This window comes from Erinaceus europaeus, chromosome 13, assembly GCF_950295315.1.
Source record: "Erinaceus europaeus chromosome 13, mEriEur2.1, whole genome shotgun sequence".
Taxonomy (NCBI): domain Eukaryota; kingdom Metazoa; phylum Chordata; class Mammalia; order Eulipotyphla; family Erinaceidae; genus Erinaceus; species Erinaceus europaeus.
This window is the reverse complement of record NC_080174.1, coordinates 89350336-89364539: the sequence shown is the minus strand read 5'-3', so window position 1 is coordinate 89364539 and position 14204 is coordinate 89350336. Positions and strand designations below refer to the sequence as shown.

Sequence of the window (14204 nt, the reverse complement as noted above, 5' to 3'; positions counted from 1 at the left end):
AAGCAATTTGATTCCCCTGCAGGTGGGGAGCCAGGGGCTCGAACCAGGATCCTAACGCAGGTCCTTACGCTGTGCTACTGGTCCTTACGCTGTGCTACTGGTCGACTCTCATCTTTCAATTTATCACACATACTTAGGCTTCAAAAACATATGGTGAGCACCGGACTCTCAAGAATGAGGTCCCGAGTTCAATCCCCAGCAGCACATGTACCAGAATGATGTCTAGTTCTTTCTCTTTCTCCTATCTTCCTCATTAATAAAGTCTTTAAAAAAAAAAAAAAAACAAAAACATGGAGGGAGCCGGGTGGTGGTGTGGTGGGTTAAGCACACGTTGGCGCAAAGCACAAGGACCGGTATGAGGATGCCGGCTGCTTCACAGGCGGTGAAGCAAGTCTGCAGGTGTCTGTCTAGTTGATAAGAGCTGTGATCAAGTAGCAGCTGCCATCTTCCACACTTGTGTTTTTCTTTCTTTACCTCTTCCCCTCTAGCTATCATCCCCATTTCACAAGCAAGTGGGTCACTGCTAAGAGGTTTCACTCCCTGGGCATGGAGACCAGTCATGGCCAGATTCAAAACACTACTCTTACTTCTAAAAACAAATAAATAGGACCAAGATTTTTCTAACAAAACCACCTTTATTTTTATCTTTTTTTTTAACTACCAAATACAGAACAAAACTCAGGTGTGGAGGCCAGTGTCCACTAGATTTCAGCTGGGTGTCTTGTTTCCAGTGCAACCTACCTTCATGCATGAAAATGTTCGCTGAAAACTGGGAGGCCTGAATTCCCTTCACTGTGGTATCTATAGTTTGTGATACTCCTTCAAGGCCAAAACTTACCCCTTCAAAAAAGGATATAGTGCTTACAGCCAGAGATCATAAGGGAATACTTTTAGTATTAGGTTTAAACCAGATGAACCCACCAATCTTTTGTTTTCGACTTAAAAAATGGCAATGTCAAATGCTTCAACTTAACTCTTAAGAAGTTTTTAAGTTTTAAACAAAGGTTTTGTGTTCAACTTCATGTTTAAAATTGCAGTGGTTATTAGGACCATAACTACAAGTTCTTACTACAGACAAAGTTCTTGTTGATAAAAATTTTAAAAAGCTGCTACAAACTGTAAAAACAACGCTGCTTCTCTATATGGCATTTTAGTTAAAAGTTTTTAAAAAATTAGATTCAAACTTGGTTAACAGCTACAATTCCAAGTCTCACTTCCTTAATCCCAGTCACTAAAAAACAGTATTCATTTTGTTAAGTGAATAAATATACTATGTAGTATATACATATGTAAAAATTGATGGTCTTTATAGCATTTCTGAAAAGGCGATTTCTTTACTGAAAATATATTTGCTCTGGATGGGGCTACTTATTTGTTCTCACCTTCAGTGCTTAGTTCAACCCAATTCCTACATCCCAAATATGAGAGAGAAATTACAGTAAAGATAGGAGGTTAAATAGAAATCAAACCAACTTTGACAAAGTTGATGGCAACTAAAAGCTACAGCGGCAGATTTCAATCTTGTCACTCTTTCAATGTGTGGATTAAAAGGGAGAAAGAACTGGACTTGCAGAATGACGAGGTAAGCAGGATACATTCCACAGTGTAAATAAATACAAATGGTTTTGCGGGGACATACACAGAAGTTTAAGGGTTTTATTATCAAAGTCTTGTAAAACAATTTCAGAAACTGTACATCAACATGGCACAGACTGTAGCCTACTTCTGCTTTTACTGCACAAAAGCATAAAATTTCTGTAACTAAGAAAACAGTTGCCTAACTATTTTGCATTAACATGGAATCACTGTGTGCGTAAGATTTACTACTGCAGTAACAGTAACACAAATTTATTCTTCTTTTACAACTTGAGATCAAATAAAAAAAGTACATTATCAAGTAGATTTGCCTTATTTTAAAAGCATATGAAGTTCAGTTTAAAATGCACTATCCCTTTTTTCAACACCGAGCTTGAATCAAATTAATAAAGAAGGGGAAAAGTGAAATTCAGGACAAGAGTAACTCCCTACAGATGGATTCAGATAAGGATCTAGCTTTCAGTGATGACAGAGGTGGAATAAATTATTAATCCAGGAAAAAAAAAACCCCAAATACTTGATGAAAAAGTATACAACTCTAGTTCAAAATATGCTATTTCCTGTCAAAGACAGCTTAAATTTGAAATCTCATTGTCTGTCATTAAAGTCTAATTAGCCATCACAAAATGGTTAGTGCATATATATAACCCTTCAAAAGTTACACAAAAGACAAAAATTTAGCCAGAAGGCTTAAAGGATTACTTCAAATGCTCATTTTTTCAGATGTAACTATGTGTGTTAAATTTTCATGTCGACAAACAAGTCCAAAAGTAGATTCATCATGTTGGAGATCTGAATGACAATTAGGATATTCCTGCCACAATGAACATGCAATCAGTGCATTCCCTACATGGCTCTATTATGGCAATGAATCAATTTCTAGAAATACTCTAAGTGAACTTGAGAGGCGGCCACACAACATAAAACAGTCCATGCCTGCTGTCGGTGCATGCAGCTTTCCGCGTCTGTTTCTTTGAAGCAGTTCCAGGACAGCCAACCTGCTGGCACTCAAATCACATCTCACCATGTCAAGAACTGGTCACCCACGGAAAATTTTCGAAAAGCTTTTTGATGGAAATAACTAATACCGTTACCAGGAGCTTCACAACCACCTGTAACTCAGAGCTGTGCACGTCTAGGTCTGAGATGAACAAATACAGCATGAAGAATTCACACAGAGGAATGACACTGATGCACGTGTCCAGCCGGACTCCACGGGGCAACACTCAGTCACTCATATCCATGTCCTCCTCATGGTGGTCGTCGCCGTTTACTTTGGATTCTCGGAGTGAATCACCAGCTCCCTTTTCCACAGAACATTCTTTTGCTTTAGGGGAACCTGGTTCTGTTGTTTTCTTCTCCTCTTTTCTTTCTTTCTCGCTGTCATAGCCTTGTTCTTCTTCGTCGTAATCTCGTGTGACCTGCTTTGCCAAGGAAAACAACACAAGTGAATTTCTTCAAAGAAAACACTTGTTAAAAACTGTGCCCCAGCACCCCCCCAGAAGCCACAAGCCAGTATGTGAACATACTTTCACATCCTTGTCGCTCTCTGATCTCCTCTCCCGATCCTTTTCCTTGTCTTTACTCTTCTTCTTTTTGCTTGTAGATCCTTCTCTTTCGTCTCTGCTTCTTTCTTTATCTTTCTTCTTCTCCTTTTTATGTCTAGGATGACAGTAAAATACTTTCAAAGACATTTCTTAAGCCACCAAGTATAAGAGTAAAGCTTAAGATGGTGTGTAGTGGGGAGTCGGGCTGTAGCGCAGCGGGTTAAGCGCAGGTGGCGCAAAGCACAAGGACCGGCATAAGGATCCCGGTTCGAACCCCGGCTCCCCACCTGCAGGAGAGTCGCTTCACAGGCAGTGAAGCAGGTCTGCAGGTGTCTATCTTTCTCTCCCCCTCTCTGTCTTCCCCTCCTGTCTCCGTTTCTCTCTGTCCTATCCAACAACGACTACAAAAAAAAAAAAAAAAAAAAAAAAAAAAGTAAAAAAAAAAAAAAAGATGGTGTGTAGTCTAAACAGCAAAGACCCCATTTCAGAACAATGACCACCTGTAGCAAGCTGTGCAGAATATGGGCAGAATGACTGCAACTGGATCTAAAGTAAATTCCCTCTCAGTGTCTCCTAACAACTCAGGCAACGCAGGGAACAAATCTTTGCACCTGCCCAGGCACTTTAATCTGTTTTCAAACTTATATTAAAACTTGGGGTTTCTTAAAACAATAAAGAAGAAACAAAGAATCCACGTTCTTACCTCCTGGGGGAAGGGGAGCGGGACAGCTTCCTCTTAGGGGACCTGGGCTTTTTAGGAGATCTCGAGCCACTCCTGCTCCGTCTCCTTCGTCTCTCTCTAGAAAGCACAATTGTGCAAACCACATCAGCACATCATCTACAGAATGCATTCAGTTCTTACTAGATGTTCTCTGAGGAAGGCTCATCATGCAGTTCCCAACAGGAGTTTGATAATCGGGAGTCGGGTGGTACGCTCAGCGGGTTAAGCGCACGTGGTACAAAGCGCAAGGACCAGTTAGGGTTCGAGCCCCCGGTTTCCCACCTGCAGGGGAGTCGCTTCACAGGCCGTGAAGCAGGTCTGCGGGTGACTCTCTTCCTCTCGATCTCCCCCTTCTCTCTCAATTTCTGTCTCTATCCAATAATAAAAGGGAGTTTGATAATCAAAGATTATTTTTGAAGCCTGGGATGTGGCCCACAAACATGGGACACGAACGTTCACTGAGTTCCTGCACCTGATTCCAGCATGGCATGCTCTGGCGTGTGCTCTCTCCCTGCGACACCCTTCACTAATAAAATGAGGTTGGCCAGTTAGCCTGCCTCGTCCCAGTACTCTGGAGGAGGCTTTAGTGCCGTGACAACTCCCCCTCTGGTGATTCTTCCTTCAGTGACCTGCAGATGAGCAATTTCTGGGGTCAGGAGTTAACTCACCTGGTTCACTACCATGGGTGAGAAGCTGGCTTTGAACCCAGTCACAAAGAAGCACCATGGTAGCAGCTGGTTCACAAGCCATAGTGAGAAAGACATTACAAACAGGAAGTGTGAAAGAGCTTCTAGAAGAGTCCCATTCTGGCCTGGGAACTGTGAGGCGCCTTACCTACTCGGGCTTCGGGAGCGTCTGGCTGTGCTGTAACTTTTGGGTGGTGTTTTGGAACGCTTTTTTTCCTTGTCTTCTTTCTTTTTTTCTCTAATAAATCAATACAATTTATGAATGTGTTAGGCTCAGCTCATATACATTTACAGGGCAAAAGATAATAAAAAGCGAAAACCAGAACCGAGACAATTTGAAATTAATAACCAAATGGAGTATTTGTGGTAAATACCTTGGGGAAAAACAGTAATAAAAACCTTTCCAGTGGAGCAAATCAGGCCACGTGGCAAAGAAGAAAAAGGTGTGCTAGCTGGTTTCTGGCGATGCAGAAGTCTACTAACCAACAGCAGCAAGTTTAACTACTGTCTGCAGAAAGAATCAACAGCAGCTTCTGGTTCCCAAACAACTGTGGCACTAGCCTCGAGTTTCTCTCCATGCTCCACTGCTCTACTGAACCACGCCTCACTGGTGCCATGTTGTCACAGGGTGTTGGAGAATGGGGCCACTTTCCCAGAAAGTCCAGACCATTTTTTCCATGAGATCCAATCGAGCTGACCCCCAACTCTCCCTTCAGGTCGAGAGAAGGGTTGGTTCCTCTGGTCTCTGGAATTTATGTCAGCGGGACCCTCGGACATGGGAGTCTTTCTACACATGCCACCTCCCCCTTCCCTTTCCTTCTCTAATTAAAAGCCATGGATTACTGTGTTAACTCTAAAACTCCAGCAAAACTGCTCAGCTTTTCCCCTCACTGCTCTAATAAAGTGCTTGCAATTTACCTCCAGAAAAAATGTACACTGTAAAGCTTATGGTCAGTCTATCAGTGAAAATGTAACTATGGATTATCCTACTCTGTGCTTGGGGTAATGGATTCCCCCCCCCGCCCCCCCCCCTGCAGCTATGGCCTATATCTATCTGCATATCTATCTGCTTTCTCTCTCAACTTCATTTAGTCACCCTCCGAGGCTTTTCCCAGGGCTGACTGCTTGTCTGCAAACACTGAGCTGCCCCGGGACTCCCCCACAGGGGTGGAGGGGGGGGAAGAAGAGGGCACCAGTCCAACCTGAGGTATCAGTCATGCCCCACACCAGCTTCCTCGTGAGAACTGCTCTTGGCTCCACAGTACTACCAGGAACCCCACTGTCAAGCAAGGTCTGGTAGCTACAGCCTGACCCCAAATTTTTATAGATTCTCATCAAGTGCACGTTCTCTTTTTAAAAAATATTAATTTATTCCCTTTTGTTGTCCTTGTCATTGTTATTGTTACTGATGTCGTTGTTGGATAGGACAGAGAGAAATGGACAGAGGAGGAAGACAGAGGGAGGGGAGAGAAAGATAAGACACCTGCAGACCTACTTCACCGCCTGTGAAGCGACTCTCCTGCAGGTGGGGAGCCAGGGGCTAGAACTGGGATCTTCACACCAGTCCTTGTGCTTTGAGCTTCGTGTGTTTAACCCGTTGCGCTACCGCCTGACCCCCAAAGTCCACTTTCATTCCCCACTGGGCTCTCCTTGGGGAGCCACCTCCCCCCCTTGTGGGGCAAAGGTAGAAAATGAGCAACACTTGCACCAGGGCTTAAGCTGCATAATGCCACTGCTCCCAGTGGTGGGATTTTCGTCCCCATTTGATTTCAGAGACAAAGAAGGGGATCGGGGAAGAGAAGGGACAACACGGCACCACTCCACCGTTCATAGAGCTTCCCCTGCTGCTTCCGTATGGTGCTGGGGGCCTCCCTGGCAGGTAAGATGTGTCCTCTACTGGGCTACTTGAGTAATGGGTGTTGAAGAATGAGAATCCCATATATCCCCCCCACTCCTATCTCTAACCCTCTATAATTTTCGAAACTCCGTACACCCCTTTTATCTTTCCAGTGGCTCTCCCAGTATACTCTCCATGTACCTGGTTTTGGATGTGCTCCTTGACCTTCGACCTCTTTCTCTGGAATGAGATCTTCTCCGTCTTGGACTTTTGGATCGTCGCCTACTCCTGGACTTAGAATGTGATCTCCTTCTTGACCTGCTTCTTGATGACCGCCTAGAAGAGGAAAAGAAAGGCAAGACCCATATATGAATACAAAACGACAAGTTCTGCTTCCAAGTATTTCAGCTTCACACATGACTCCTACATGTGCAGATATGTGTGCTGACCATCAGCAAGTGGCAATTATTTCCTGCCAGTTGTTACAGTTTCTTTTTTTTAATTTTTATTTATAAGAAGGAAACACTGACAAGACTATAGGATAAGAGGGGCACAACACCATGTTGCAAGTCATACCACTATTATGTCTTACATACTTTAGAAATAAGCATAAAAATAATTTAGCATTGTCGTTTAATACCTGGGATCCATTCCCCCTTTCTTTCACTAGTATTTTTTTAAATAAAGACCGAGAAGGCAAAGAGGCAGAGAATGAGGGAGACCTTTGCTTCCTTCAATGCAGTAGGGGCCAGGCTCAAGCCAGGGTCATGCACATGGCAAAGCAACACCCTATCCAAGTAACGTACTTGCCCCTACTCCCTACTTATTCATGTATTTATGAGAGAGCCAGAACATCCCTCTGGCACACGCCCTGCTTGGGACCTCATGCTTGAAGCGTGCGCTCTACCTGCTGCACCACAGCCAGCCTGGCCTGGGGCTTCACCACTGAGTCAATGCCACCACCCCCCGCCCCCACTAAGAGACAGTAAGAAACAAGCTTCCTTCACATGAGCTATCTTACTGACCTTGCCCTGCCTTCACTCTGTCAAGATGTCAGACATTCAACACTTTAGAAATGAGGGGAGAAGAACCTGTGTTCCCATATGAAAACGACACTCGTTACTCAGCTCCTTTGAGTCTAGTACTTTAGCAAAGAAAATAGTGCTGACACTACAAAGAGTCACAGTCTAAGCAATATACACTGATTCAGCACAGTACTTCCAGGGAAGCCTACACACTCAACGCCTTGGACTATCTCTTAGGAGGCGTTGCAGACAGTGTGGGGACACAGGGTAAGATATGAAATCTGTGGAGTCTCTACAGGGCTCGGAGAGACCGGTTTCCAATGGCAGAGGGAGATGAGGCTTGTTGGTGAGTGAAGTATGCTGGTACCACCCATCTTGGAGAGATTTGAAACACCACCACAGTAGCAAAGGTTTTCGAGTAATATTTCCTCAATAAATTGGTTTGCTGGAGGTGGGGGCTACTGTATTATTATTATTATTTAAAAAATAAAACCTACACCATTTACCTACACTATTCAGACCCAGATACCCTCCTCACCTACCTTCTATTGCACGTCCCTCAATCACTCCAAAGCTAACCCTGTCAGACAAAGGATTACAAAAACTGTAAGAGATTGACATACTTTAATGGTGACTTTTATGTAAATACCAGGACACTCCATCACCTGAGGCCCTAGTCAGGGAGTCCTCGGATTCCCGCAGACATGATGGGCCTAGACCTCTAACAGATCCTTCTCACCACTGTCAATGGTCATCTCCATCAGGAACAATATAATGGACCCCTTTGTGGGCCCCTATAGGACCTGGCCTTCAATGTGGATCAACAATGGTAGGGAATATTGCATTCTCTGAAGGGAGGCTGGATAGCATTACCCTGCCTATCACCCGAGGAGGATGGGTCCTGAAATTGGCACAGCCTGGAATGCTCCTAGCTGTGACCATGGAATTCGAGCTCCGACCTACAAAGATGCAAAGGTTACATAAGTTCCTGTGCTGACTATGGGCCCCAAATCAGATTGATGGGGTTTACAGTTTACAATATTTATATACTTTCCCCATATTTGGGAGCTATTTTCTTCCCTGATCCAGCTTTCTGGTCTTTTTTTCCAACTGTGACACCATCCCCCCCCCCCCCCCCCTGACAACAGTTTAGGTCACCTGCACATTAGATGTCAGGCGCAGGCAAAAACTAGTTGGGTCATGGGCCCCTTGGAATAGACCTACTAGCCTTTTCCAAAATGGAGACCCCCACATCTCCATCCACACTACTCCAGCTTTTAGGTTCATGATTAGTCAACAATTTGCTCTGCTTTCTATCTTAACTCCTTTTCAGCCACCAGGTTCCAGATACTACCAAGATGCCAACCGGACTTCCCTGGGCAGATGAGCCCACCAATGTGTACTGGAGCCCCACCTCCCCAGATCCCTGTCCTACTAGGGAAAGAGAGATACAGACTGTGAATATGGATTGACCTAACAATGCCCATTCAGGGAAGCAATTACAGAATCTAGACCTTCCACCTTCTGCATCCCATAATGTCCCTGGGTCTATAGTCTCAGAGGGCTAACGAATAGGAAAGCTGTGGTCCGGGAGGTGGCACAGTGGATAAAGCATGAGGTCCCAAGTTCAGTCCCTGGCAGCAAATGTACCAGAGTGATGTTCTTTTAATATTTTTCAAAATATTAAAAAAAACAACAAAACAAAAAAATGGGGTCGGGTGGTGGCGTACCTGGTTGAGCACACGTTACAGTGCGTAAGGACCCAGGTTCAAGCCCCCAGTCCCCACCTGCAGGGGTCTCTATGTCCCTTTCTCTATCACCCCCTTCCCTCTCAATTTCTGGCTGTTACTATCCAATAAAAAATAAAGATAATTTTAAAAAAAGAAAAAGAATAGGAAAGCTATCAGGGGAGGAAATGGGATATGGAGTTCTGGTGGCGGGAATTGTGTGGAGTTGTACCCTTCTTATCCTATGGTCTTGTCAGTGTTTCTTTCCATTTTATAAATAAAAACTTAAACAAAAACACAAAAACCCGCAATTTGCTAAACAGCTACTTCAAGGCTTGGCAAGCATGTCTCAAATTTCACCTTCTACTTTTAATATATTTTTAACAAGTTTTCAAATTCTTTGCATCAACAACTCCTTCCAATAACATGTCTAATGTCTACAGGGAATTTTTATGTAGGCTGTCAATCTCTTCTTAAAATACTGATCTTATAGAGAAATCCCAATTGAGATGTAAAGCATTTTGAAAAATAAAAGCTGAAGTTACCAAAACTTGGTATTCTTCATCTTTGGAGGATTCTGGTTTTTAGAAAACATTTTAGATAAACTGAGTTACCTTAAAACAAACAAACAAGCAAAAAACCCCAACTCTTTAATAGATTTAAGAAGAATGTAAACACAGAAGCAAAGTTCTCTGGAGCATCCCAACAAGTCCATCTCCAAAGTACAAATGATATAAACAAGTTGGGTGACAAGCGAAGCAGAACAGACACACCTGCGGCCCACGAGAGACTGCTGCTTGTGTCTTTACGGCACGGGGAACCTGGTCGACTAGTTCTGAGTAAACAGGATCTAATGCTTTTATAAGAGATTCCCTCACCATGCACACATGAGGTCATTTTCTGTACTGTTTCTGCTGTGTGCAAGTCTATAGTAACAGTGCCAAAGGAGAGGTGCTGTCAACTTCCCGCTCTCTCCTTAGTCAAAACCTGATGACTGACCTGCCTTAGCAATAGAAGAAAAGCCACTTTCACTATGGAAAGCCACTTTTCACTTTGATGGAATAGTAAAATTGTATTACAAATATAAAATGATAGTTTCACAATCTAGAGAACTACAAAAGCTGTAGTAAGAGTAGTATAATGAAGTTTAGTCCTCTGAGCAATGGCTTGTGCAATGAGACAAGAATCACATTGAAGCCATTTCTGTTATTTATTTGAATCCAAAGGTATCTGTGTGATGGGCTGTGTACTCATTCATTTTTTATGACACCAGGGCTTCACTGCTCTAGAACAGCCCCCTACCCCCAAGATAGATCTAGAAATAAAGTTCAATCCCCAATACCACCATAAGCCAGAGCTGAGCAATGCTTTGTTGTCTCTCTTTCACTCTGCAACTTTTTCTCTTTAAAATAACTATTAAAAAATAAAAACACAGATTAAAGAGGAAAAAAAAAAAAAAAAAAAAGAAAGATAGACAGCACAGCACTGAAGCCTCTTCAAATCCAGTGGAAGCTAGACCATGTCCGTGGTGTGCTCAAGGCAAAGCACATCAACTATGGGAGCTTTGTTTTTGCTCCCAACTAATTGCTTTAAAAACATTTTTCACTTCTTCGTTCAAATAAACTCAAACTATGATTATTCAGAACTAGGCATTCAGTAGAATTCCTCAGGAAAATTCAAAGCTAATTACTTGAAGCAATTAAATTGTTGTCAGCGACAAACCTGGTATCACTATTATGAACGCAATAGCTCTCAACTATTTAAAATTGGCTTTCTGAGCCAGATGGTGGCATGCCTGGCCAAATGCACGTCAGTGCCTAAGGACCAGGGTTCAATCCTCAGTCCCCACGTACTTTTCTCCCTCTCTGTCCCCCCCACCCTTAATTTCTCTCTGTCCTATCAAATAAATGATTAATATAAAATTCTTAAAAATGACTATAGTAAAAAAAAAAAAATTGGCTTTCTGATAAATGTGCGTTGTCAGGGCCAGTGAAGCGACTCACTTGGATAGTGTGCTGCTTTGCCATGTGTGTGACCCAGGTTCAGTCCGGGCCTCCATGGCATTGAAGCAAGCCTCGGTGCTGGGATCTCTTTTACTCTCCCTTAAAAAAAAAAAAAAATAAAAATAAATAAATGAATTTGTGGTGTTAATACACTTTTAGTTTGTATTAAGAAAATGCACCAATATTTGGAAGTTTGCACTGTACAATGTATCAGTTATTTTCTAAGCCACCAATATACAATGTTACACAAGGACAGCTAGGAAACTGAATGTAAATCCAACATGTCTTCAGCTACACTGGGCATTCCAGAAAAGTGCAAGTGAACCGGAAAATGACAGCACTGGGGAGAATTTTAAAGCTCTCTTCATACTGACTTTACTATTCACACACACAACTTGTAAAAAAGTATTTTATTGGGGTCGGATGGTAGTGTGCCTGGTTAAGCGCACACAGTCCTATGCTGAAGGACCTGCATAAGGACCCTGGTTTGACCCCTGGCTCCCCACGGTGTGTGTGTGTGTGTGTGTGTGTGCGTGCGCGCTTCACAAGTGGTAAAGCAAGTCTGCAAGTGTCTATCTTTCTCTCTCCCTCTCTATCTCCTTCCCCCTCTCAATTTCTCTGTCCTGTCCAATAAAAAAATGGCCAACAGCAGCAGCAGATTTGTGATGCTGGTACTGAGTCCCAGCAATAACTCTGGAGGGAAGGAGGGGGAAAAAAACTAAGGAAAAAGGGAGGTTGAGGGCTCACGTTGCAGAGCACTTTGGTGCCAGGAGCCCAGTGGCCCATCCCCTTTACTGGTACTATTAGTTTGAAATTCTAGTGATTTTGTTGTGCTGGGACCTCATGCATACGTAATTTTAGCTGCTCCTAGAAAAACTGACTTTTCATTTAATTTCTTCTTCTTCTCCTCCTTCTCCTTTAAGTTTCAGAAAGGGAGCAGATACTACAGCATCAGAGCCACACTTCCACATGGTGCTGGCACTCAAAAGTCAGACTGTGCACGTACCTACCAGTCCAGCGTTAGATTTTAATACAGTCAACAAACAGAACATGCACAGAAGGAGCTCCTTGGGGTTCATATATATATTTATATTTTCTTTTTTAAATCACTGGACCTCGGTGCCAGCAATACAAATTCACTGCTTCCATCAGTCATCTCTTCCTATTTTTATTGGTAAGAGAGAAACTGAGAGGGGAGAGGGAGCTAGGGAGAGAGACAGACAGACATCTGCAGACATGCTTTACTGCTTGCGAAGCGACTCCCATGCAGGTGGGGAGTAGGGGGCTCGAACCTGGGTCCTTGTGCTTAGCACTATGTGCACTTGAGTGTGCTCCTGCCCAGCCCCCATTATTATTATTACTAGTATAAAGAAGTTGTACAAATTTGAGACCCACTGATGTAAAGAAAACTAAATATTAATTTGCACAGGTGTCATATGGAAAAAGAGAATTGGGGGCCTGGGTGGCAGTGCACCAGGTTAAGCGCACGTAGTACCATGTGCAAGGACCAGCTCCAGCATCCCGATTCAAGCCTTCAAGCCCCTGGCTCCCCACCTGCGGGTGTGTGTGTGTGTGTGTGTGTGTGTGTGTGTGTGTCCGTGTCCCCTTCACAAATGGTGAAGCAGGTCTGCAGGTGTCTTATTTTTCTCCCCATCTCCCCCACCCCTCTCAATTTTCCTCTGTTCTATCGGAAAAATAAATAAAATAAATGGCCACAGGAGCAGTGGATCTGTAGCAGAGGAACTGAGCCCCAGCAATAACCCTTGAGGCAGAAATAAATAGATAAATTCAGCCTTACTCTAGGCAAGATAAAGGGGAATATCAGCAGAACTTATTAGTAACCAACTGAGCCAGGAACTAGCAAAACAACATGCAGAAAATTCAAACCCGACACAGAAGTGTTTCTGCCCAAGGCAGAAAGCCGGTCAGCAGCATCGATCTAACCTGTGCCTAGAAGACGAGGGTGTCCTCCTCCTCCTGGAGCGCGACCGTGACCTTGAATGCCTCCGCTGCTTCTCCTCTTTCTTATCTGGATTTAAAAGGCAATACAGATGTAATTAAACAGGGAGACATTTCCATTCAGAAGAAGTATCTCCTGAAATATTTTACAAACAGGATGCTCAAGATCAGAGAAGCTGATAAAACTATAGGCTGAACTCAGTGCTTATATTAGATCATTTCGCTAACAGGAATTAATTTACCGTGCAGGTTGTCCTTAACAACAACAAAAATCTTAAGAGAATGTAACAACTCATTTTAGTCACAAGCTTCCAGGAAAAGAGAAACATCACAGTGCTCTTGTTTTCCTCTTTCTAACTGGAACACTGCTCAGCTTATGGTGGTGGTACCAGGGACCGAAACTGGAGTTTCAGGCACGGAAGTATAGCACGTTCTTCTAACTCTGGAGTTAAACTGCTTGTCATGAAACCTGGACTAAAATCAATATCCTTCAATGGACAAACCAGACACTGTGTGTATAGCACTTGGTATCAATTCAGCCACAGTAAGATTTTAAAAATTACTTTGCTAATACACAATTAAGAACCCAAATCACACAGATTAAAAATATAGCATAGCAAGTCACCAGACAGGAATCACAGTTTCAGATCAATACAACTGCAGGGCCACCATACCTGGCTCTATAGCAGCAGAAATCAGGGATTGGGCTTCTCGCACTCTCTTCATGGCCTCCTCTATCTCTTTACTAGAGGTATCTGACTTCAGACTTGGTGAAACCAGGCCAGCAGCTACATGATTCAACCTGGAGTCAGAATCAAGAATCGAGATCTGAAAGTATGTTTTCCTCTACGATATTTTATTCATTTTAGTGAGAGATGCAGAGAGAGAGAGAGAGAGAGAGAGAGAAAGAGGGGGAAGGGGAGAGGAGAGAGGCACATGCACACCAGAGCACTGCTCAGCTCTGGCTATGGTGGTGCTAGGAACTGAACCTGGGACCTTGGAGCCTCAGGCATGAAATTCTCTTTGCAGAACCATTATACGGTCTCCCCAGCTGAGATCTGAAATATTTTAAAAATGTTCAACAGCATCTCAAATACATATTT

The 14204-nt window shown here is 43.3% G+C and overlaps 1 protein-coding gene across 7 annotated transcripts in view; it reads right to left on the bottom strand.

The window, feature by feature from the left end:
• Window positions 1-1642: 1642 nt before the first annotated feature.
• Window positions 1643-14204, bottom strand: part of SRSF11 (serine and arginine rich splicing factor 11) — a 39066-nt gene continuing 26504 nt past the window's right edge. For 4 of the 7 annotated variants that reach the window (XM_060206403.1, XM_060206404.1, XM_060206405.1 and 1 more), the window contains 8 exons: window positions 13776-13903; window positions 13087-13171; window positions 11143-11241; window positions 6589-6723; window positions 4699-4788; window positions 3847-3942; window positions 3126-3258; window positions 1643-3020 (listed from right to left, as the gene is read on the bottom strand). In XM_060206403.1, coding sequence (XP_060062386.1) covers window positions 2823-3020; window positions 3126-3258; window positions 3847-3942; window positions 4699-4788; window positions 6589-6723; window positions 11143-11241; window positions 13087-13171; window positions 13776-13903 — 964 coding nt within the window. In that variant the 3' untranslated portion in view covers window positions 1643-2822. The remainder of the gene's footprint in view (window positions 3021-3125; window positions 3259-3846; window positions 3943-4698; window positions 4789-6588; window positions 6724-11142; window positions 11242-13086; window positions 13172-13775; window positions 13904-14204) is intronic. The other 3 variants (XM_060206407.1, XM_060206408.1, XM_007525679.3) reach the window with 3 other exon arrangements.